The sequence below is a fragment of the Opisthocomus hoazin genome, chromosome 5 (genome assembly GCF_030867145.1).
Source record: "Opisthocomus hoazin isolate bOpiHoa1 chromosome 5, bOpiHoa1.hap1, whole genome shotgun sequence".
NCBI lineage: Eukaryota > Metazoa > Chordata > Aves > Opisthocomiformes > Opisthocomidae > Opisthocomus > Opisthocomus hoazin.
In genome coordinates this window covers 59,665,489-59,689,211 of record NC_134418.1, presented here as the reverse complement: position 1 = coordinate 59,689,211, position 23,723 = coordinate 59,665,489, and the positions used below count along the sequence as shown (strand labels likewise).

The 23,723-nt window shown below is 42.3% G+C and overlaps 1 protein-coding gene across 3 annotated transcripts in view; it reads left to right on the top strand.

The window, feature by feature from the left end:
* The first annotated feature begins 3,769 nt into the window (after positions 1-3,769).
* MTTP (microsomal triglyceride transfer protein) overlaps positions 3,770-23,723 on the top strand; it is a 28,152-nt gene continuing 8,198 nt past the window's right edge. For 2 of the 3 annotated variants that reach the window (XM_075421460.1, XM_075421459.1), the window contains exons 1-14: positions 3,797-3,935; positions 8,736-8,923; positions 9,521-9,664; positions 11,711-11,818; positions 12,577-12,693; positions 13,594-13,733; positions 14,583-14,733; positions 18,080-18,237; positions 19,115-19,283; positions 19,865-19,972; positions 20,974-21,186; positions 22,238-22,449; positions 23,080-23,177; positions 23,279-23,400. In XM_075421460.1, the coding sequence (XP_075277575.1) occupies positions 3,875-3,935; positions 8,736-8,923; positions 9,521-9,664; positions 11,711-11,818; positions 12,577-12,693; positions 13,594-13,733; positions 14,583-14,733; positions 18,080-18,237; positions 19,115-19,283; positions 19,865-19,972; positions 20,974-21,186; positions 22,238-22,449; positions 23,080-23,177; positions 23,279-23,400 (1,989 nt within the window). In that variant the 5' untranslated portion in view covers positions 3,797-3,874. Of the gene's footprint in view, positions 3,936-8,735; positions 8,924-9,520; positions 9,665-11,710; positions 11,819-12,576; positions 12,694-13,593; positions 13,734-14,582; positions 14,734-18,079; positions 18,238-19,114; positions 19,284-19,864; positions 19,973-20,973; positions 21,187-22,237; positions 22,450-23,079; positions 23,178-23,278; positions 23,401-23,723 lie in introns of all 3 variants that reach the window. The other variant, XM_075421461.1, reaches the window with a different exon arrangement.

The window sequence follows — 23,723 nt, the reverse complement described above, 5'->3', positions numbered from 1 at the left end:
GGTTATATTATATGAGAAAAATGTATTTGGGGCAGCCTAAATACGTAGGTATCTGTTCGCCTCTGGTTAATGAGGCACACAAAGTTAGCAAACATACAAGTGCGTGCTACTATAACACCCTTTCCATCTGCCTCAATGTTTGTCTCAAGTTTCATTGGTTCCAGATATACACACTCTTTCAGTTTTACTGCTGGTTTCAGGTTTACTACGGCTATGTTAAAGTCACAAAACTGTATGGTGTAGCTATAGTAAGACACTGACCTTTAACTGCTGTTGGTATTTAATATTTGCTGTAATATTTTCTTTCATTTGTGATTCCTAGTCCCTGCATTACTTTAAAAATAGCTAGATTTGCATTTGCTTTCGCTAGCATCTATTTAAAACCTCACTCGTGTTACTATTAATATCTAGCTTCACACGCCAGCACCACACAAGTCCAAATGTGCCACTCTCCCTGTGAAGAATCCGTCGTTTGCTTCTGGTCGTTAACAGGCTGCAGATCACTTACTGATAGAAGCCCATTTGCTTTCTTGCCTTTTTTTTTTTAAAAAAAGAAAAGGCGTCTAACAAATTCCCATGATATTCAAAAGTGCTTTTTCTTGGAATGAAGAAACTGCTTACGTGCTGTGGTTTATAAATCTGTTTTTCTCATATTACACTTCCCAAAGGGGCAGTATTGCTAATCCAGACCCCTATGTCCCCAAACACCGATACAGGGTAATGCAACGTTTTCTGAAGTCTGCCAAGCGGTGACAATGCAAAATGAAGACCTGAGCAGCTGCAAATATTGAGAAAGAGCTGTCCAACTGATTTTCATTATTTTGGTGGAGCCATAACGTGACTTTTCAATATGGTGAGTTCCCCCCAGCAACAGGCCAAACTAAACACCCCAAGGTTTAAAACTGCGTATCGAAAAATTTTGTACAAACAGCACTGTGGGTCAAGAGGCAGAGTATGGAGAGAGGAGGAAGATACTCAGTGGAGGCTCAGGTGCAGACACAGACACAGCTCCCTGCAGGCCAGGTCTGACTGCAGCGCTCTTGAGGCGAGGCTTAGGATGCGAGTGACACGCATGACTTGCCTTTTAAAGGCCTCAAGTTGCATCAGGGAGGTTTAGACTGGATATTAGGAGAAATTTCTTTACTCAAAGAGTGGTCAGGCATTGGAACAGGCTGCCCAGGGAAGTGGTGGGGTCACCATCCCTGAAGGTGTTCAAAAAACATGTAGATACGGCACTTCAGGACATGGTTTAGCAGGCATGGTGGTGTTGGGTTGACAGTTGGACTTGATGATCTTAGAGGTCTTTTCCAACCTTAATGACTCTATGGTTCTGTGATTAGCCAGTGGCTTGGGTGGGCATGTCCCTTCCCCTGCAGCAGAAACAGGGGTGGGGGTCTTATTCACTGAAACGGCACGAGCTGGGGTACGCAGGCACCAGCTGAAGGGCAAAGATGGACTTGGGTACTTGGGTGCACATAGCTGGAAGTTTGAGTTGGAAACTGAGATCTTCACACTGTCACTTGTGAAGAGAAGACAAAAACATTTCGTTTGCCTCAGGAGATGTGAGGAAATCTCATTAGTTTTATTAGGTCGTATAAAGATACGAGCGTTATAGTTTGGACTCCAGAAAATGTGCAGCAACAGTAATACTTTGACCCTGGTACATACGCCAGCATGGCATGAAGCGTGCCTTAGGGGCTGATCCTGCAACCTCAGTGTGCAATGGACTTTGGTGGGCGCAACGCTTCTGTGTAATCTGACTTGAAGGAAGTCACTGCTGATTTACTCTGGCCATAACTGAGGTTGGGCTCAGGCCTCCCGTTTTTATGATGTTCAAAGAATATACCAAGTATGCATTATGGGTATGTATATAGAAATGTGTACGTATATGCGCATGGAAATGTAGGTACACTATTTCTCTACATGATGGTTACATCTTTAGTTCTGCAATTCACACTGCTACAGTGGTGTCCAAAGAGATACGCTGATTTACCTCAGCAGGGGATCTGGCCTCTGATATTCCAGTGTCTAAAGAGAGGCCCTCTTTTTTAAGAACTTCATTTCAAGGAAGAAATACATTTCCTGTGTCCGAAGAGCACAAGTAGAGGACAACTGCTCTGCTCCAGATTTCACCATCAGCTCCTCCCCATGAGTGAAGTGTGAACGTTACATTTCCACAGCAGGATCCATACATCTGGTCTCTCTCTAGGCAGAGTTGGTTTTGCACACAGATAGTGTCCTTAGCTTTTTCAAAAAAGCGCCGAAAGCATGGCAAGCTCCTTGTTTACCAAAAGCAGCAAAAGGGTCAGCTGGAGTCCTCTGCCTCAGTCCCTTGAGTTCAGGAGCACGTCAGAGCCTGCGCTGGGGAAGCAGCGTAAACAACCACAACCTGGGGAGCACCACTAGCAGTCCCCAGGGTTTCCTACTAACCTCCTCCCTCCCATGTGTGCACACACACATGCACGACACACGAAGAGCTCCGGGGGGACTTACGCAAGGTGCAGGGAGATGAACATGAGCGAGGAGCATTGGCATGGACCTGTTGTTTCTCTCTGCTGGGCGACGTTTGACATCCATGACGGTTGTCTTCTCTTCTACTGCAAGTCAATGAAGAAGGCATTTATACCACCCAAGGCAAAGGCCATTCTCACCTTACAACCCCTTACGAATACAGAGGAGCTGGTGGCAGAAATGGCAGAAATGGCTCACTGGGACCAGCTAAATGCAGCCCAGGGCAGGAGGGGTTCAGTCGGGGTGTTTGTAGTTTGTAGTCTTGTTAAAGCAACCTCTGGAAGTCGAGCAGAAGCGCGTGGTGATGGCTCGTGGGTGTGCCTCCTCTGCAAGCAGGACCAGATCCTCCCTCCCCACAGACCCAGGGAAGCTTCATATGCCGGGGCAGAGGGTGCCCTCTCGCAGGCTGTGACACCCGGGGGTGCCGAGGAACATGAAGGGGTGACCTACTGCCCTGTCGTTACGCGAGGGACAAGGGGTCCTTTGGCAAGCCTGGTGGCCATGAGGCTTAGTGCGAGGTGGCCTGGGATTTACCCTCAGAGAAAGCGAGGAAGCGCGTGGGTTAGTCAGCTGGGGGCTTATCAGGGGAGCTGGTGAAAGGAGCGTGAGAAAAGGGGAAAATAGGGGTGAAAAGGAGGCCTTGGTTTGCCCTGCTCCCAGTCATAGCCAAGCAGGTACTCTTCACCGAGGTGGGACAGGATGGCAAGTCTATCTCATCTTTTCAGTCTGTAACCTCTGCCACTGCAATGATGTAAGCTGGGGGTTGGGGCTGCTGAAAGAAAGGGAATTTATGTGGTACGACACAATACAGCAGGAGCTGACGTTGCATCTGAACCTCCCTAACAAAGTAGCATCACCTTTTGGTATGGAACTGATAAATCCCATCTGCTTCTGCTTCCAGGAAGACCCTTAAAAAGCATCTGCCTCTGGGGTTGCTCACAGAGATGATACAAGACAGTGGAGACAGCAGTCAGGGTCTGGCCCCTGGCAGCAACAGACCCCAACGCCCTTTTGTGCAGACAGAGGAGGGGTGGCGGGAGCCCCTGGTTCTGCCAGGACTGGAGGTGGGCTCCTCTGCTCAGAAATGTGGCTGTGTGGGCTCAGTATTCAAAAATGAAAGCTGAAGCGATAGATAAAATGGGGCAGAAGCCACCAGTTACCTTAGTTCTTAATAATTAACTGGAAGTCCTTTGATGAACTTAGTACCTGAGTGTGGAATTTGGAATCTGACCTTTACTACATCTAGATAAACAGTGTGGCCGACCTGGTGGCTCTCTCTGCAAGCGTCCTTCCTCTCTCGGCAGCTCACTTCTTGGAGGCTCTCACGCTTCATGCTGCAGTCAGGAGCTCGGGGGAGTCCAGCATGATTCTTCTTACCGTGCTGTTCCTTTGCATCATTTCCACTTACTCAGCCTCTGTTAAAGGTAGGTCTGTACCAGGCTTGGTTCAGCTTTTGGCTCAGCAAAGGCATAACCAGTGTGTGTATGCAGATCTGTTTTGCATCAAAAATGATCATCTTTACTCATCCATCCTTGAGTAATGCAAGATGCATTTAGTAATTACGAAGGCTTAAGTGCTTGTAGCATTCATGTCAGCAGAGGGGATGGAGGAGATGGTGTTTTCAGGTGCAGAGGGCCAGCAGTGGGAGACCGGGGATCTTGACCCTGCTTAGTCAGGACATGCTGTGGGGGGACCAACTTGAAAGGGACTGTTCAGACGCTCGAAAGTTAAACACACAGAAGTGCTCCGGTGGAGCAGAGCCAGGGAGGGCTCAGGGCTCTCCGGGTTTCAGCTTCTGAGCAGTTGACTCAGCTATCACAGAAGTCAGGAACAAGCGTCCCATTAATGTCATGGGGAGCTCGCTCTGCAATAAGTCATGAAAACCTGGATGTCTGCACAAGCCCTGGGAGCAGGGCGTTACTCAGGTGTCCTGACAAAGGTCAAGAGTATGAAATCCGGAGACTGCCCGCTTCAGCAGTGCCAGTGTATGAAGCAAGGAAAGGTGTCTTTAGTAGTGGCCTTTTGCATACACCCTGATATTAAATTTAGAGAAGTAGCAACTTTAAAACGTGAGCCACCATGTAGTTTTTAGTTTAACAAGGATGTCTTCATCATAATGAGGAGCAGAGGGGCACGCCATCCTAGGTTAAACTGTTAAAAAGGCTGTCAAGGTGCTCTCGTGGGTGCCTCTTCCTGCTCCCTGTAAGGGATCCAGGACACTGTATCTGTGTAAGCACAGAGCAGCAACCATCCTCCCTACCTCCACACCCACTTGTGACAGGAGTTATAAAGCAGAGAAATTTGCAGGCAGTTCCTCTACCCGTGAGTGTATTTCTGTGTGACTGCCAAGTAACGTTTATGGCTAGATATCAATGTGCCACATTTCTGGTGTCTGCCTTTCCCAGCTTCTCCTTAATATCAATTAAGAAAAGCTCCTTTTTGATGTGAAGTAATATTTGCTTGTCACTTTACATCCCCAGGGTACTGAGCAAGCATTTTCTCATTAACTAGTCCTCCCTTCAGCTCTGCCAGGTCTCATCTCGTGCAGAGAGATTGAGAGCTAAATTACTGGCCCAAAGGCCACTTAGTCCCTCAGTGACAGAGCTGGGATTAGGACGGGTGTTTTGTCTTTCCACCAGGCCACGCTGCCTTTCGGAAATATTGAAGGAATATTCTTTTCTTTTAAGTCAGCTAGATCAGCACACATGAAACTTTCCTACTGCAGTTCCACTTGAAAAATGTTTTCAAAGAAGCTGATGGATTTTGCTTTTTAAAGCTATCCGGTATCAGAAACAGTGGCAAGTATAATTTATGAAGGTAGAGCTAGCAAGTAGTTAGAGACACGCATGCTGTGCATGCCATGTGTATTAATAAAAGGCACAGGACTTGACAGCTGTCTCCACTTATGCAGTGTAACCTTCTGTATTATACAGTATCATGATTTAATTATAGACTTGGCATGTTACCCTTAATGACAGACACTTAACATTACTAGTCAAACTATGTGTTATGCACTCCACCTTGAAAGCAGGCACTTCTGACCCCAGGAGAGCACGGCTGATTGCAGTCTTTATGTTCATCCCTCCTCTCTTGTCAGTCAGTGGGACATTTGCCATCAGCTGAAATGGCAATGGGTATACGGGCAGCAAGGATCCTAGTGCTGTGCTGAATACAAAGGAAAAAGCTTCGAAAGGCAGGGGTTTTATTTTTAAGAAAAGTTTCTATCAGAAAAGCGTAGGAATATTCCTTTTTAAATAGTACCAACGTTTCTTCATGAAAGATGGCATGAAAATTTAGCTATGCTGTTTTGAATACTCGTTCTGGGCAGTGACACTGTGTCTCTGTCCTTCGGCCACCAATATCCCCCTTGCCTCTCAAACTGACCATGCAATCCAGTTGCCTCTCTTGGCTTGGCCATTTCCACCAGGGTAAGCGCTAACTCCTTGGGACTGCCTTCAATACTGCCTCATCCCTGATGCTTTGCCTCTTGTGATCCACCACTGGCTCACCCGTTTCCATCAGTGACATCAGTCTAGCAATTAAAGGTGTCTTCTGCCCTGGCTCCTGCTGTGTTTTCCGCGTATGAGATGGTGAAATCTTTCAGAACCTAATGTTCTTCTAGCTCCCGGAAATACTTCGCAATTATTCATCTTTTCCATGACACTTGCAAGAAGCTGCTGTGCCATTTGCTCATCTGTTTCCTTCAGGAGGGAACAGCTCATTTTTTATGGGAGGACAAACAAATGCTAAAAGGGAAGAAGAGGGAAAGAGCTCTTGAAAAAGGAAAAAAAGATCTATGGGTTGAGCTGTAGGAAAAGGAAGAGGATAGGTGAGAGGTGATTTTAAGTGCAAAGAGAGAGGGAGCAAAACCACCAACATCCACCCTAATTAATGAGACACATGTCTTTCAGCACCCAGAGCATTTTTCTTGGGTGTGCTTTTGCCCCACCTTTATCTTTAGGTGAGATTGTGTTGCCCTGTGCATTTAGAAAGCACCTAGTGGGTGGCACTCATAATATCTCAGCTGATATTAAATCGTTAGCGCTGACATTTCTGCTGCAAACAAAGGACGTTTGGAACCAGGAAGCAACCTGCTCCAAGGCACTGCAAGGAACCAGGGGCGTCCCTGAAAGGCACAGCCATCTCTGGGCAGGCACCGAGACCCCCTACTCCCAAGGGCAATGGAGCTTCAAAGCTGATGGGAGTGTGGGGAATTGGGGGACTGGCTAGGAAATTCACAGTAAACCTGAAGGAAGGTTTGTACACCTCTGGGTGACTTTTTTTCAAAGCAGACACAGAAGACATGCAAAACCAGAAGACCCTCATCGTGCCAACCTTAATGCTTCAGCATCCCTGCAAAAAAATCAATAGTCACAGCTTTGAGCTCTCACATGCAAACAGGCTGCTCCCCCCGGGAATACCGAAGTTGCTATGCCGCATCTCTAGCTGGTGTAAAGCACGAGTCAGTTTAGTTCTGTGTAGCTTTGCCAATTTATGCAACTTGCAGACCAGATTTGGTGGGGTCACTGTTTTTCTCAAGAAAAGGTTCTTTGAAGCTTACTTTAATCTGCTGCTATGGCATCTGAGTGAACATGGGAAGAAAGCGAGCAAAACCTTTAAAAAAGAGGTTTTTGGACTCTTTGAGCACTGCCGAGTATATCCGTATATATCCAACAGCCGTGCTGCAACAACACTGTCCACCCACCTAACTGGGATTTAAAATCTGAGAGTGAAACAAGAAAAGACTTTGGTTTTCCTTTTTACCAATGTAGTGATTTGACATTTGTTTAGTAGGGACATGACATAACTCATGATAGCCTGTTGATTCTCTTCAAGGGATTTTGAACACACTAATGACATTACAGCATGCTTAAGAATTTGTCTGAGATGTTTTGATAGATTTTTCCTTTTTTTTCCCCCATCCATAAGACTGAGATGCATCTCCCTGAGGATAGCACTTTGCTTTTCTTAGATTAACTCTGTTGTGAATGTTTTCTTCTGCTCTGCACCTCCTGTACTCCATGAAGAAATTCCCAATGGATTCAGTGGTGCACTGTTCAGGTCTGAGAGGCTAGTGCCGTGCTGCTTACAGATAGCACCTAAGGTCACTGTATGTGTATTTACTTTGTGGATGTAACAGCACTTTGTGTACAGCCAGCTTCTCCTCCCTTCCCTTCCCTCTACAAACTGACTTCATCAGTTTTTCTTGTGTGGGAGAGACCTTTGTAGCCATCCACACCAGAGGAGGAAAGCCCTTGAAAGCAGTGAAAAGGGATGTTGTGTATACCATTTGTGACAAAATATTCAAGGGTATTCAAGAAGAAATTGATTTTCCTTAGCCACAGATTTTAGGGGCACAATCTTCATGCCTGTGCCTGAGGCTGGGTAGAGAGTTGTGACACTGGTGCCACACATTCCCCACGTGGCTTTGCGTGAGAGAAGAGAAAGAAAAGACAGGAAAGCATGTGGTACTAAGTAGTTTTATAAAGGAAAAACAAAAGTCATTTGTATACTACGGATTTCAGTTACACTAAGAAGAGTGCAACTGAATCCCTAAGGAAGAGCCTGTCCAATTTGTTAATGCAGATGTAAATGGCACCATACATTTGGTATGCAAGTTGCATTTATGCTAGAATTTGGCTTTTTATATCCCTTAAACTACATTAATTAACAGCAGAGGCACAGCTACAGGGACAATTATATAGTTTAAAACATATTTTCCCAATGACTTCCTTACATTCATCTCACTCCTGGGGAAGGCTCTCAATGGAAAGATTCCCAAGAAACATGCAAGAGGTGCAGAGAACAATTTCTGTTGGCTCAAAAAAAATACATCAGTGCATTTCAAATTGCTAAGCACACAAATTGCATGATTAATTACAGTATTGTGAGTTGCAAATAATTTTGGATTAATTTCCAATGCTAACATATCCAAGTAAAGAATTTGACTCTCTTTTATTTATTTGTAGAGCTAGAACAAAGGATTTTGTGGACATTCTTATCTTAAATGTGTGAGATTAGTGTCAACTTAATCACAGAAAATTCCCAACTGCTCCAGTGGGACACCTCTGTAATCAAGGGTAGCAGGATCAGTCCCATAAATCTTTTGTTGGCAATTAATTTTTTAATTTTTCTAAAGGTGTTTTTTTTTAGGTAAAATGACAGATTATGTGAGTTAGTAAATTCTAAAACACTAAGTAAGTATGTCTTTGCTTTCCAAACAGGCCACACTACTGGACCAAGCTTAAGTAATGACAAGCTATATAAATTTGCTTACTCAGCTGAAGTGTATGTTGATCAGGTGAAAGCATCACTGCAGAAAAGTGCAGGCTACCGGATCTCTTCTGGTGTGGATGTCAACCTCTTATGGAGAAATCCCGACAATGATGATGACCAGTTGATCAAAATTACGGTAATTAATGCCATCAGACAACTTAAAACATGCCCAATCTTTTTTGCATTTATACAACTGCTAATCTAGTCTTGAAGAACTTGTTTTCAGAAGATGAAAATAATTAAAATAATTAAAATAAATCTTTTATTCTTTTGTAGTTTTATCAGCTAAACCCAGCTTCTTTGATAAGCTGATTCCTGTAGAATAAGACTTCACAAGAATGTATCTAACATCATAAGATGGAACTTCAGAATTTCTCCTATATTTTGAAATTGCTTCATACAACTTCCATAGCTTCAAACAACTGGTGTGCAAGCACCTACCTGAGGGGCAATAGGTTGTCTGAAGTGCTTGGTTCTAGCTGCATTAACATTTGCTATATATGAACTGTGTTTGTTACTTAGCTTTGCGGTGAGTTTTTCTGCCACTGATTTCACCAGTGGTGAGTGCTGGTTTCTTTTGAAAATGTAGACATAGTAATCATGGAAGATTAATGGTCAGAACCAGAAATGAAACAATAAAAAAGATGTATTAGGTGATTTAGTCTATTCAGCCTAGCCCAGGCCAATACTAGAATGCTCTCTGCATGAATTTTCTCTGCTTTTACTTTGCTAGATAAAAGATGTTCACGTTGAAAATGTGAATGAACGTCCAGCTCCTAAAAACATCTTCAATGGAAAAAGCACAGAGAAGATCATTGGGAAAGAATACCTGCAAGCTTTGCAGAGGCCCATAGTTCTTGAGTTAGTCCGTGGAAAAGTAAGAGCCCATCTTTTAAAATTCAATCTGTAAGGAAACCTGAGACAAATCTTTTCTTACAGTCTTGGAGAATTTACCAATTCCCTATCCTCTCGGTGTTCTGAATATGCTGTCGTGTCATATCTTTCTATAAGAAATACAGTAGTTAAGAACAGAAAGTAATTCACCTGTACAAGGGGCCCTTCCACCCCAAGCCTCTTGTGCATTGACAACAATGTACAGTGTAGAAGTAAACAGCAGAGTGGCCACAAATATATGGGTACATATGCAGATATGTGCACAATTGCTGTGTAGGATGTGTGCTGTTGACTTCAGTGAGGCCAGGATTTTATCTGAGGTCTGAAGGCAGAAAAGGAGATACAATTTGCCATGAGGGAGGCTGTACTTGAGTCTGTGAGGAACAGTGTCAATCACTTTAAAGCCTTAGCAAATATTTTAGCGTGACTGCTTTTCCCACCTCTCCGGCTTACTTATTTACTTCAGTGTCACCTGAAGTTTCAGTGGTCCTGAGTTAATGAGCTTGATGCTGAAAGAGCTACAGCCTTTCATATTGTTCCTCTACTGGGAAACTGTTCCCAAAAATCAGAGGAGAAGGGACAGTGAGCAGGCATGTCTCTGTGTGTGCCTGGGTTTTATAGCCTGCCCTGAGAGAGCACCGAAGCACTGTCCCACCACGGGAGCATCCATGTCCCGCTGCAGCTCTCAGCGTCCCAGCTTTGCTCAGAAGGGGAATCAAGTAAATTCATCTCCTCCTCTTTTTTTCTGCAGAGCTGCTCACTTGTCTCCTTGTACTCAGCCTATTGCTCTGGCCAGGGAGTGGCAGGGCTTGAGCCACGGCTGCTCCTGCCTCCTCTCCACGCTCCTTCAGCCTCTCATTGCTTGGTGCATTAGGCCAACAGCCCCGCTCTCCCCTCCACAGCCCAAGCAATGCTCGGCAGGCGGGACATGGGCAGAGGGGCAGCGAGAAAGGAGGAAGGTTGAAGGTCACACTCCCTTTTCTCTTCTGCAGAGCGGAGCGAGGGCTGTGACACCCTATCCCGGCAGGATCTTTACCTCCTGCTCTAAATAGGCACTGAGCACATACCCCGGCCACCAGCTCAGCCTGCTGAATTGCAGCTGCTATCAGGCCCGCTCAGTAACTTTCAGACTCAGCCTTGTCATCAGTTTTACACAACATAAAAAGAAACAGGACAGCACTGGCTCCCAACTGTACACATCCCTAAAAGAGGACGGAGGTGTCAGAAGAACACAGTCAAAATACACTTGCTCCCAGTACGTTGCAAACCCGCTGGGCAGAAGCAGTTCACACGCTAAGGTTGAGGATCAGTATTAAAAACTTGGGCTTTTTCTCAGGTAGTAGGATCTGTACACTCCTTTTATGATTTCTCTGTGGTGTGATACTTTCATCCCTGGCACAGTGATTTAGCTTTCCAGCATTGCCTCAAGATAACACACTGATTATACTTACAGTTCCAGAAAAAAGTGCACTTCCAAAGCACCTTGAAGGCAAAGTGGAGGTGCAAAGTCTTGTTACCAGAGGAGAGGTTCAAGCACAACAGTTGACCCACAAGTGCAAAGGTTGTGATGTGTTTGACACGTTGTTTAAGTCATTCTGAGTGACACATCGTTTAAGTCATTCTGACTGTGACTTACCTTTGATTCATTCTGGGTTTTTGTAATCCGTGATTAAAGTGCAACAGACATTATGTGCGTGTGGGGAAGGATTATCTGAGGATTATGCAGAAAAAGGAGTCACTTGTGAGATTACGTAAATTTTCCCATTTCCCTTCTAAATTCTCGCTAATTAACAGGCAGGAAAGGTGCTCCCTGCACTGAAACAGTATTTAGGTACAGCTAAAGACTAAAACATGTTTGTAGTGCTATTGGCAGCCCCCGCAGACTCTGGAGTTTGCTTAAATAAGGAAAACAGGTCCAAATTCAGCTTCCTAATCATGAAAAAATTAAGGGAGTTTTTCTAGAGGGAATCCTTGCTATCCCTTTCTCACTTAACCAGCTTTGTTATATACTTGCTTTTTATTCGTACAGGTCAAAAACTTCTACTCGTATCAAAATGAACCTGGGTTTACTCAAAACATTAAGAGAGGTCTGGCTAGCCTTTTCCAGCTACAGCTGCACTCTGGCACTTCCCATGAGGTACGGTGCTCTACTGGCAAGATAATCAACGTCAGAGAAACAGGCAGAGCCCGCCCTGCTCTGAAAGGTAGACCTGTGGCTCCCACTGACTTCAGAAGGAATGAAATGTGACAGACATCAGCCCTCTGATCGCATTTGAAGTTGGGGACGTAAAGGCAGCCTTCTGAGTATTTGGTGACACAAGTCAAGTTTCTGCAATTAACATAAAGAACTGGTGAAATCCATTTGATTTCAAATGCTCCTACCAATTTAGCAGAATTTGGCAATATACCAACTTTAATAAGGTCACTATAAAAGAGATTATACTGATGTTTAAAGTCGGTTGATTCTTAAGATCAATACAACAGATAAGGCCATTTAAAATCAGACAGAGTATCCACACAAAGTTAGCAATGGTTTAGCTGCGTTCATTTAACCTGTGTTACATTGTTAAATTTGTACATCTGTCCACATGAGCAAGCTGGAATTTAACTCAGATTTGTGAGTATAGTGCCAACTGCCAGATGTTTCCTAAATTTTTTGTTTAAACAAATGTTGTTACTTTCCTTCATAGCCATCTAATGAGAAGTACCTCTGCCTACGCAAAGCAGGTAGTTAGAAACACTGATACCTTCAAGACTGGTAAATAAACCCAAACAGTGCAGTATCTCAGGTACAGGATTCCAACAATGGAGAAAATTATTCATCTTTGGAAGGTGTTCTGGGGTCCCAAAGATAAATTCAAGAAATTTGTCCTAATCTAACTCTTTTTTTTCAAGGTGGACATATCTGGGAAATGCAATACTACTTATCATGTGCGGCAAGATCAAGTGACTAAAATAAAAGCTCAAGACTCCTGTGAAACAGAAAAACAAGGATTTACCAGTCACAACCAGGTATGATTTCTCTAATAAATTAAAATCTGTTCTGCCTAGTTAAAATATTTTCCTAGTAGCTATTACTCATTTTCTCAAAAGTCTTGTCTTGCATTGCAGAAAGCAAATTCTACATGTACATTTTGTAGTATTGCCAGTACAGATTTCATATGTAGTACCCATGCGGAGAACAGGGAATGGATTCTCCTCTTTTGTAAACCACTTTGGCTCAGCTGGCATTGAATACAGCACATGAATTCGCATAATTTTTTTATCTCATCTATAACATATTTTAGTTTCTGTGCAGATTTACAGCACTTTTGTCCTGGCTGTACTGAAGTTTTAATCAATATGAGGCTTCTTTTTTCTCTGGAGGAAAATACTAGGTACAATCACAGCCATAGTGACAACAGTAATCTTTTTCCCAGCTGCTAAGTCACAGCATTTAGTGTGCACAATAAATGCCAGGCAAGATGTTGACTCCTGAATGGAGCCTGGTCAGCCTTGCTCGGTCAAAGGCTTCCCTAATGCACAGGTGTAATGTAGGAGATGGAAGAGGTAACTGAAGCCCTACTGTGGCCTTAATGGTCCTCCACTACTAGCAAATAAATAAAAAGTGTAGTACCAGGCATTTTCTCAGTTGCGGCCTGCTCAGTAACTTCCTCCCCTCCATCTCCTTTTTTTTTCCTCCTGGTACAAATTGAATTTGAAACACATGGTGCAGAAGTGAGTGGCTTCTTGTTGCTTCTTCTTGTTGTTGGCTTATAGGCTTAGCTTGAGATGTTGTCAACCCACATGCGCTTTCCTCATTTGGCTCTATTTCATTATGAGTTTTGCCCTAATTTGGAACTGCGAGTTCTTTTCCTATTCTATTGTTTATTGACCAGCCCTTTTTCTGGTTTATTTACAATTTTTTTTCAGATTTTGGATGTTGGTACAAAAGCCACATCTGCCACAATTTATGTTCTGGAAGACAGTTTCATTAAATCCATTAAGGCAGAAGAAAATTATGTTTTGCTTCTGAATTTCCAACGAAAAACAGGTGCCAAAATAGTTTCAAAGTAAGTTGGGCAATTTGTCATTGATGGTAGCAGGACTAGTAGTTCAAGTCAGGTTATATGTGTATGTCTTATAGCATCAAGATCTAAGGCTGTAAACTCTCCAGGTAAGGATTTAGATCTCTTCTGTACTCCCATGGTACCTAGTCCAACTTTCATTTGAGAGCTCTACTGTACTGCAGATAACAAAAAAGGCATTCATAAGAAATTAAATTAAAACAGCTGGAATTGGCCAAAACATCTTAAGCAACACATTACTTCTGCAGATATTCTGTTTCTGTCATCTCGTTTCTTATGAAATGCTTCGTGGATCTCCATTTCTAGCATGTGAAAGTACAGAAGTATAGAAAACAGAACATGCAGCATAGAGAGAAGACAATGGTGAAACCTAGATCTGTGTTAGACTCCAGACTCTAAAACATGAAAAGTTTGGAAACACTCATACAAGATAAATGATTTAGTCATCTCCTCAATATTATGATATTAAAAATACGTACATTCAAAATCTCACTTTCCAGATCTTCTGAACAAATACATGAAACATATCAAAATGTATCTGGTTACTGAAGGCTGCTTACCAGGTGCTATAAATCCATACTTTAGAAAGTCTATTATTTAGGTATTTTATGCCACATATCTCTAGCAGTAATTCTGCTGGTACCAGATACTTCTGTTACCTTAAAAAAGTCATAGACTTGCTATGTTCTGAACATTTTAAAATAAGACTTCAGTAAGCTGTGTTCTATATTTTTGGTCTGTAGTGGGTTTTTTTTTGTTTCCTCTTGCTGTGATTTCTGCATATCTGCTGTAGTGGTGGAGTTCTAACAGTGTCTTCACTGTATGGATACACAGGCAGAGACTGGAACTGAAGTCAGTACAAGCTGGCCCTGGACTAATCGCTGCGAAGCAAGTTGACAGTGTTATCAAGACCTTGGACTCCAGTTATGTTGCCATGCCACTAGTAGCAGAGCCAGTCAAATCCAAATGCAAAAACTGTCCTTCGGTAAGTAAACACAGGCTCATCGGGCATCAGGTCGCTTAGCTGAGCAGAACAAGTGTGAAGGAAGTTTCTCTCCAAGCAGCCCACTAGGAGAAGTCTAATGTACCAACATAAAATATGCCCCGGAGTGGGGAGCATGGTAGTGGCGCAATGGTGCTCCACCACACAAGTGTATTTTAAGATCTATCTCTAAAAGTACCAACCTTTTTGCTCTATTTCAAAGACTGAGTGCAGTATTTCTGAAGACCACTAGAAAACACAACACCGTTTTATCTCATCGTTGCCAGCTTTGAGTTGGCAGGAGCTTATTTCCTCTGGGTGATGGAGTGGGAAATTACCTTTAAGATGGTTGGCCAGTGTTTATAAACAATTCTGTTATGGAGGAGCTGAACTACTCCTAGAAATTAAAGGTAGTTAGCCATTCCTTAGGCAGGCTAAACATTTGTTGGTAATATATCTAGCCCTTTCTTACTGCCTGACCCTGAAGTAAGTCTTTTATTTAAAAGACTATATAGGTATTTTGTAAGTATAAAATGGGGCTTTAGTATTCTTGGTAAGCCCAATACAGTTCTCATTTTTCCCCTGAAAAAAAAAAACCTCACACTTTTTTTTTTAATATATTTAAGACATCTAAAGACTACAAAGAGCTTGGTACTGTAAATGCATCATTTTTTGTTTTACTGATGCTATTAATCATAAGCTAATATAAATTGCTGCAGTGATTGTTGGCAAATAGTTTTAATGCTATTGCCATTGTGGAATGAATTTAGCAGTGAATGGGAACATTAATTTAAAGGTTATTATTCTCTGCCAGCTTCTGATAAGCAAGATAAGGCTTCTGTTCAGCACACATAATTTTAATCCTCCAGAGATACTCCTTATAAGCACAAATACCTTACTGTACTGGAACTTGTGATAGTTATTTAAAACATTGCACTGTAATGATTTATCTTGTCCAATGTTTGTTGAGCCACAGAGAACATAAAAAAGTATGTTGGGGGAAATGACTTAGAAATGATGCTGCATGCATGCTGGAGCAGTTCTGAGCAGGGAACATCAAGGGATCTTAAACAGCGCAGGGACAGGTGCTTTTTCCCTGACTTTGACCATCGGAGTTCGTGCTGACCAATTTGTCTCTTGGAACTGAGTTTGTCATAATAGTTATAGAGATAATTTCGAGACCAAGATAACAAACACAGGGTATAATTCCAGAGCACTGCCCGGGGACTGAGCTAAGTCCTTATAAACCTAATGGCACGATGAGAATGAAGTCCTGCTTTCTCGCTGTATTTTACAGTAACTGCTATGAAAAGATGGAGTCTATAAACAGAACACCGTATCCAAAGCAGCAACATAACATTTGGTACTTATATATCATAGTATACATTAATGCCATGCTGACATGGTATGCCCTACAAAACCCTTTTTCAGTCATAACAGGTCTTATCTCTATCTTTATGAATTTGGTAAAATAACCGTTACTAACCGCACTTCACAGATAGCAGCACTAGCTTCAGTGAGGTTACGGCCAACATTTACATTTAAATTTAGGCCTACATTTCTACATTTAGACATCATAAAGCATGCTCTTTTCAGAAGAGCTCATGGTTCTGACATTTTTTTTGTGCTCATGGTTCCTACAGAAATGTTTGCCCATTCTGAAACTGAGGTGGGTTTGTTCTGTTTTGTGCAGCCAACCGTTGTAGGCTGGTAAAGCAGCTGCTCAGTTTAGGACCTCTTGGTTTGGCTTGACCCACAAGACCTCTGGTCTGATCTCTGGCAGAGAAACACAGATTTGTGTCTGAGCTCAGCTGAGTTGCCGTGTGGAAGTGCATGCATCTGTGCCTGAATCCTTGGGTATTCAATCCAAACTGCCTGACATTCACATTGGGAGAATGAGGCCCCTTGCAAAAGTTAATTGTGAATCCTGTTTTTTAAAGTCATGGAGGAGACGGCAGCTGCTCCTTGAAGCAGTTGAATGCTTAGAGCACACCTCCAAAGAGGAAGACTTGGTCTCCACTCTCTTTTCCTTCAGATGGCTCCAGCTTGCATTTTCCACCTTGCTTGTCTCTAGGGTATGGGCTAAGTTGACTAAGAGCAGCCTGCATAGCTGGGCTCTGCACAGGAGAAAATATAGGATTAATGAGGTTAGAGATTTTTTTCCAGGCTATGTTGCAACTTCAACAGGGGCAATAGAAAGTTCCCCATATATTTATCCAATTTCAGCTTATAATAGCCGCATTGACCTTGGTGCCAAGCTCTAATCACCACTTGAGGTTAACAGACCCATCTGTGCCTCAGAACATGAGCTCCTCCCAGCTGGTCATTAATCCTCAGGAAATATCCTATGTCTCAATCATTGTTGCCTAATTATTGTTTGTTACAGCTGATGGAAGTTGCACTATGTACTGCTGAATGATACTTCTATTTGGCAGCAGGTTCAAGGTTATTGCCTAATACAAAACCCATGAAGAGGGGAAACATTTTAGTGAAGGTCAAATGGGTGCTAGTGTTATTTCCCACTTGGGAAAACTGCAGTAAACACTGCTGCAAAGAACAGCTGAGTTTTCACCAAGGAATGTTCTTGATAATTTGAGATAACAGAGGCAAAGGCAAGTGAGAGATGAAAGGTCAAAATACCTGAACCAGTGTCTTCTGGGAGTGTATCTGGAAGGACAGATATAGGTGCTTTGGTACCATCTTGGCTCAGTCAGGTCAAAAATGTTGTGTGTGGAATAAATACAGCAACCACATATGAAGAAGCTGATACCTGTTCTAATACCATCTTACCTATCATTTTGCCCAGTAACCACAAATCCTTCCCCATCTTCTGCAGGTTTATGAATAAGAAATGTTAATTACTTGTGGGACATTTACTTCTGTTCTACACAAACCACTTACAAAATTACCACCTTCTAAAACAATATGATTAATTTGTGAGTTGGAGATTGTGCATCTCCCACTTTAAAAAAAATGACTTAGGAGAAAATGGGAGCAGAAGGCAAGCACCATGTTCACCAGAAAGCACAGTAAATTTGTAAGAGAATTCACCTTATTCCAGTTACGGTATAAATAATCATTTTGTTCCAAAATAGATTGCATTTAAGTCAATGTGCATTATCAGCAAAATACTAAAGTGTTGAAGGAGAGAGATACATAGAAAGTCTTCAAAGATATTTGCACTGGGATATCATAAATTAAATAATACTTAGCTAAAGGATCAGCAATCTATTGGATTTCAGCTAATTTGAGCAATACCTGGCCTACATATCTGCATTTAGTTAAAGTCTGACTTTGAGAACTGAAACCACAATCTGAGAGATCTGACATAATGTGAATTATTTTGCAGCTTTCTGAACACTGGCAGAGCGTGAGAGAACATATGTATCCTGAAAAACTTTCCAAAGCTGAAGCAGTAAGAAGCTTTTTGTCCTTCATTCAGAACATCAGAAAAGCTACAAAAGAGGAGATACTGCAGATTATCAGAAGTGAAAATAAAGAACTTCTGTAAGTCATCATGCACAAGCTTTCAAAAAGTTTAACTTACTTAAAACTGCGGAAGGGCAAATTGCATGCAAACACATTCAGTTCTACTGGTGATGTCCTAGCAATTAAAAAAACAGTATTCAGTCCTGTCTACAGGAAAAGGATTTGTTTTTTCAAAGCTGTGTTTGTTCTTGTGACATAATATATTTGCAGCACACTATTCAGCCACCAAGATTATAGGTAGAATGCAAGGCAACCATGCTTTGTAGCTTACCCAAAGGTTCTCATCTCAACTGCTTGTTCTGAAACACTCTATAACTTGTTCTTGACTTGCCATTTGTTTCCTTCAAATGGAGGTACAGCAAAGAAAGGGATGGTTTGCGTCTGGATATTGTCCTAATATTAGAGTTTGCATGTGAACAGCATGTGCACTTAGACTTGGAAGCTGGAAAGCATTTCCAAGTCCCACCATACAGAAAGGATCTTATAGCAGTTGTTAACAATAGAGATAAACCTGAGAGTAACTCAGTGTAGAAGCCTGTTCTCTAGTTGCAATTGTGTATGTAGAAATAAAACACTTTTTTTGATTTACAACCTTATCCTGTAAACTCTAAGACACTCTGGGTAGTTCTGATTTTGTAATACTTTTTTGGTTCCATATTTGCATGAATTCAAATATTATTATCAGTGGATATAAGTAATTTTGGACTTCATCTACCATTTTGAGGTGGAAGAATTCAGGGACACAGTTTTCTTCAACAAGAGCAAAAAATTCTACCTCTTACCTGCAATGAAGAGATCTTTCAGCACATTAGCTTCTTTCTTTCCACATGCAGCAAAGTCTTTTCAGTATTCTCTAGCTCATTACAATGATACGTTAATTTCCAGTTCTTTGTAGTCCGCAGGTAGTGGATGCCGTAACCTCCGCTCAGACCCCAGCATCACTGGAGGCCATGCTGGAGTTTCTTGACTTTAAGGATGCAAGCACTTCTATCCTGCAGGAGCGATTCCTATATGCCTGTGGATTTGCTTCTCACCCCAGTGAAACGCTCCTGAAATCTTTAACTGTAAGTCAAAGGACAAAAAAAATACAACCGGGCTAATACTCTTGAGCCTCATTCCTGTCAAACGGGAAAGGAAGAAGAAACAACTGTTACTGTTTTCTGTTTTCCTTTCTTTACCCCTTCCAGGGTTTCCTTTAAGTGTGCCAGTAGCATATAGCCTGGACACAACAAAAATCCGAAGGTCCAGACTGAAAGTCTGTTTACTTTGTAAAATGTTATCAGTATCTACTACTTGGAAAACAAAAATATTTCTGAGTGTTAGCAAAACAATTTTAGGATTGTTTGATTGTTGCCTTATTGAAGTCCTGTAACCATTTAATATTTTTTTTTTTTTTAAACATAGCTTCAGAATAACTCTACTATTTGAGACTGAATGTAACTCAAGGGGAAAATGGCAGTCAATTATTGTGTGTGATGATAGAGCAGTGCTCTGCTTAGCCTGAGCACAGGCCGTTGTGGTCATCGCTGCCTTTGCATTGCATTAGTGGTCACAGGAAGTGAGGGAGGGTATTCAGCCCACTACAGACAGTGTTTAGACATCATGTTTAGACAGAGAGACTAACAGCATTGCTTTTGCATAACAGGCTAAGTTCAAGGGTGATATTGCAAATGAAGACATCAGAGAAACTCTTGTCATTGTCATGGGAGCGCTCATCAGAAAGCTGTGTGACAAAGAAGGCTGCAAGCTCCCAGTGAGTATCTGCTGTTCACTCCTGGCCAAACCCTGGTCTGCAACACACGCGAATGATCCCTACTGATGTTACTAGGAGAGCAGGAGAGACATGGGAAGCAAATTGCCCCTGTTTTAAAATAAGCCTGTAAATTCCTATGTTGGAGAGAGAGACGATTTTTTTTGCTTTTAATAATCACATCTACTTTGTCAGCTTTAGGCTTTCATCTGGTCTCTTCCCATTTCTGTGGATTTCTCCCAGTTTGCCCTTGTTTGACAGAACTTCTTCTCACTGCCTGGCCTGTCAGCAGAAGCAGTACTTGTGCTTGCTTGTCCAAAAGCTTTGCATGTCCTCAGAGAAACACTGGCAAGCTCAGTATCTATTTAATATTTGCAATCACCTTATGTTATTTCTGTTCTGTGAAGAAAATTCGTTGGTTGAAGTACTCAACTCTGCCCCAAACATGTGTAGAACAACCCAGGAGGAAGGCTATCACCTTAACCACGGCCTGGCTAGATGCTGGTGATAGAAGATGAGGATGATCAGACAAGGCACTGCTGCCTGCTGGATCTGTGCTGCACGATTGCAGCACACTGCTGAAAAGACACAGAACACTTGAATGGCCCTCAGGAATCCCTTTTTCCTTCCCCTGTTAATTGCCAAGCACTTTCATAACATTATGTTATGAAGCACTAAAGAACATTTCCCTTGTCTGTTGTTGTGGGGGAACATGTTGGCCCCACAAGTAGGACCTGTGAAGTCACTGAATCAGTCACCAAATCAGAGCAGGGGCAGCTAGCAAACGATAAATCTACGGACCAGGTGTCACTGTGGCTATAGCCACTTCAGTTATGCTTGAAGGAAGCCATCCACATAAAGGTTACAAATGACACCTTTGCTAACCCTGTGCAATGATGGTTTGAAACAGAAACATTCTAGAACCCAGCCCTGCCCCTCCTACTTCTGCAAGGGGAAAGGTAGATTTATGATCACCATTTAAACGTGCTGTTGATTTTCTTTAGGCCGTTGCGGAAGCCAAAAGGATGATTCTAAATAGACTGGAGAAGGCTAAGAAAGACGACAATGTGAGGATGTACCTGCTGGCACTGAAGAACGCACTCCTTCCCGAAGCAATTCCACTGCTTCTGAAGTACGCCGAGTCAGAAGAAGGGCCCATCAGCAATGTTGCTGCCACTGCCTTACAGAGATATGATCCTTCTTTTCTCACCAAAGAGGTAAGAAAATATACTGCCCAAGAAAAGAAACAGAAGAGACTGTATTAAACATAAAGCATAAATTAACAGAGTTCATTCGTCCATCCCACTCTTTTTAAATATACCCCATGTATGTTGGGTTTTTTTTTACCTCCAGGAAATTATTACACACACTTCATTTCCAGCCAGAAAACTCTACACATTCCTGCTTGCCAAATCCCAGCTCCCAGTCTGCCAGTCCCAGTCAGCCTTTGGCTCCAGAGTCACACACAGACATTGAAGGTGGCAGGCAGTCTGCAGGGAAAACTGGGCTCCCTTACCAAGAGCTCTCCCTACAGAGGACATTAGGAACACTTGGGCACCTGCGTAACCCCTCTTCTTCCATGTGCTTTCACATAGCCAGGGAGAATGGATGAAGTAAGGAAGGATGAAATAGCTGCGTCTTACCTTGCAGCCTCCAAGAGTAAGAGAAGATATACAAAATAACGGAACATGAGGTCCTGCCTCTGCTACATTATCATGCATCCCATTTCATACCTATGGTTGGTAGCTGTGACTGAAGCGGCCAGGGTGCTGCACTGCAACAAACATGCTGGAGGCTGTTCTGTCAATGGGGCTACGTGGCTCTCCATAGACCTATCTGTAACAAAAATGTGTCACAACCTTCTCAGGGACACGAGGCCACCATAGGCATTATCTAGAAATTAAAATCGCAAGGTTCTTTATTTTTTTAAGTTACCTATTTCCTTAACAGTCGAGGAAATCCCTCTTTTGGTGTTACCACTGCCACAGTACTTATTTACAGCCCTGCTGTAAAAATCATCGCAGAAGACTGTGTTTGGACTGTGGCTGGGAGAACATAACAGATGCCCCACTTGCCCATGTGGTCACTGAGCTATACATATCTCGTGCATTCCCAAAGGACCACAAAAAACAGGGTGCTGAAAGTATATTTTATGTATTAGCCTTAGCTATGGAGCTAGCTTAAGCTGATACTGTAAATGAGATTCCAATCTATACTTTGCCCAGTCATCTATGTGAGCACTGACTGAATAATCTGTTTCCTGACCAGGTGAAGGCAACAATGAACAGGATATACCACCAGAACCGTAAAGTCCACGAAAAGACAGTGCGAACCACTGCAGCTGCTATCATCTTAAACAGTAACCCATCCTACATGGAAGTGAAAAACATCCTGCTCTCCATCGGTGAACTGCCTCCGGAAATGAACAAGTACATGCTCTCCATGATCCAAGATATACTTGAATTTGAAATGCCTTCGAGGTACATTAAGTTCAGTATAAATAAATATTGCTCACCCTTACTTCTTTGCAGAAACCTGAAGAACACACAGGTTCTTGTTAATTACTACTGTAAAATTCAAGGAGATTACAAAAGGACATCTGATTTTTGTGTCATTTTTAAGTATTGATATTTCAGAATAAATCTCTGCATTTCAATTGCATTCATTTAATAGCTATTCACATTTTCAGAGGTACAAATAAGAATTAGGCATCTAACTTGCATTACTGTAAGAAACATCATCTGTTGGTCTTAATTCTCTCAATGAGGCCCTTGCTTTTGTATTTTAAAAAACAGCAAACCAGAAAAATTCTAAACATCACAGCACTAGAATGAAAATAACCAAAGTATCTCTTCTTCTCAACACCATTCATTTTCAAGCAAGACTTCTGCTTGCCTTTCTACCTGTGACTGCAGGGAGCAGCTGAAATTGGAAACCAGACTCTGGGTTAGGGCAGATTTTTAGTGGGAAAATGTGAGCGCTTTGAAGACCCTCTTTCCTACTGAGAAATTCACCCTCTCTCAAATTTGGTATTTCTATAGAGCAGGAATACTTTTGGTACCGTAACATTTTTGTGTCTCTGTGTTCTTGTTTGTTTTGAAATACCACAGCAAAATAGTTCGGAAAGTTCTAAAGGACATGCGTGCTCATAACTATGATCGCTTCTCCAAGATGGGCTCTTCCTCTGCCTACTCTGGCTATATTATACGTATGTAACCATGAAACTGCCTTTTAACCCTGTTTGTATTCCCAAACATTTGATTATTCTACTAGTTTAGTCACAGGTACCTTCTTTCTTTTTTAATTAAGGTGGGCCTGACATATCATCCACATACAGCCTTGACATCCTCTATTCAGGCTCTGGCATTCTAAGGAGAAGTAACTTGAACATCCGTATTTTTGATAGAAATGCTGAACTTCATGCCATCCAGGTAACTGCCACACTGTACATAAAAACTAAGCCAGTATGTGGTCCTCTTCTTACAATTTCTAAATCAATTCAGCTAATGCTTAAGACCATAAGGTTTGCTGCACTGGGCAGAAAACAAGCCAATAACAGGGGAAAAAGAAACTCACAGCAGCCAGTGAGGCATGTTTGCCCCAGTCAAAAAGACAGGTGTTTTGTTCTGTATCACATATCAAGTTCTGTCTCTGGTCAAAGCCTGCACTGTTTATCTGATGTAATTAGTAAAAGCTTTTGAAATTTTTGTAAAATCAAATTTTGTTTTGGGTATAACATAGAATAACATAACAT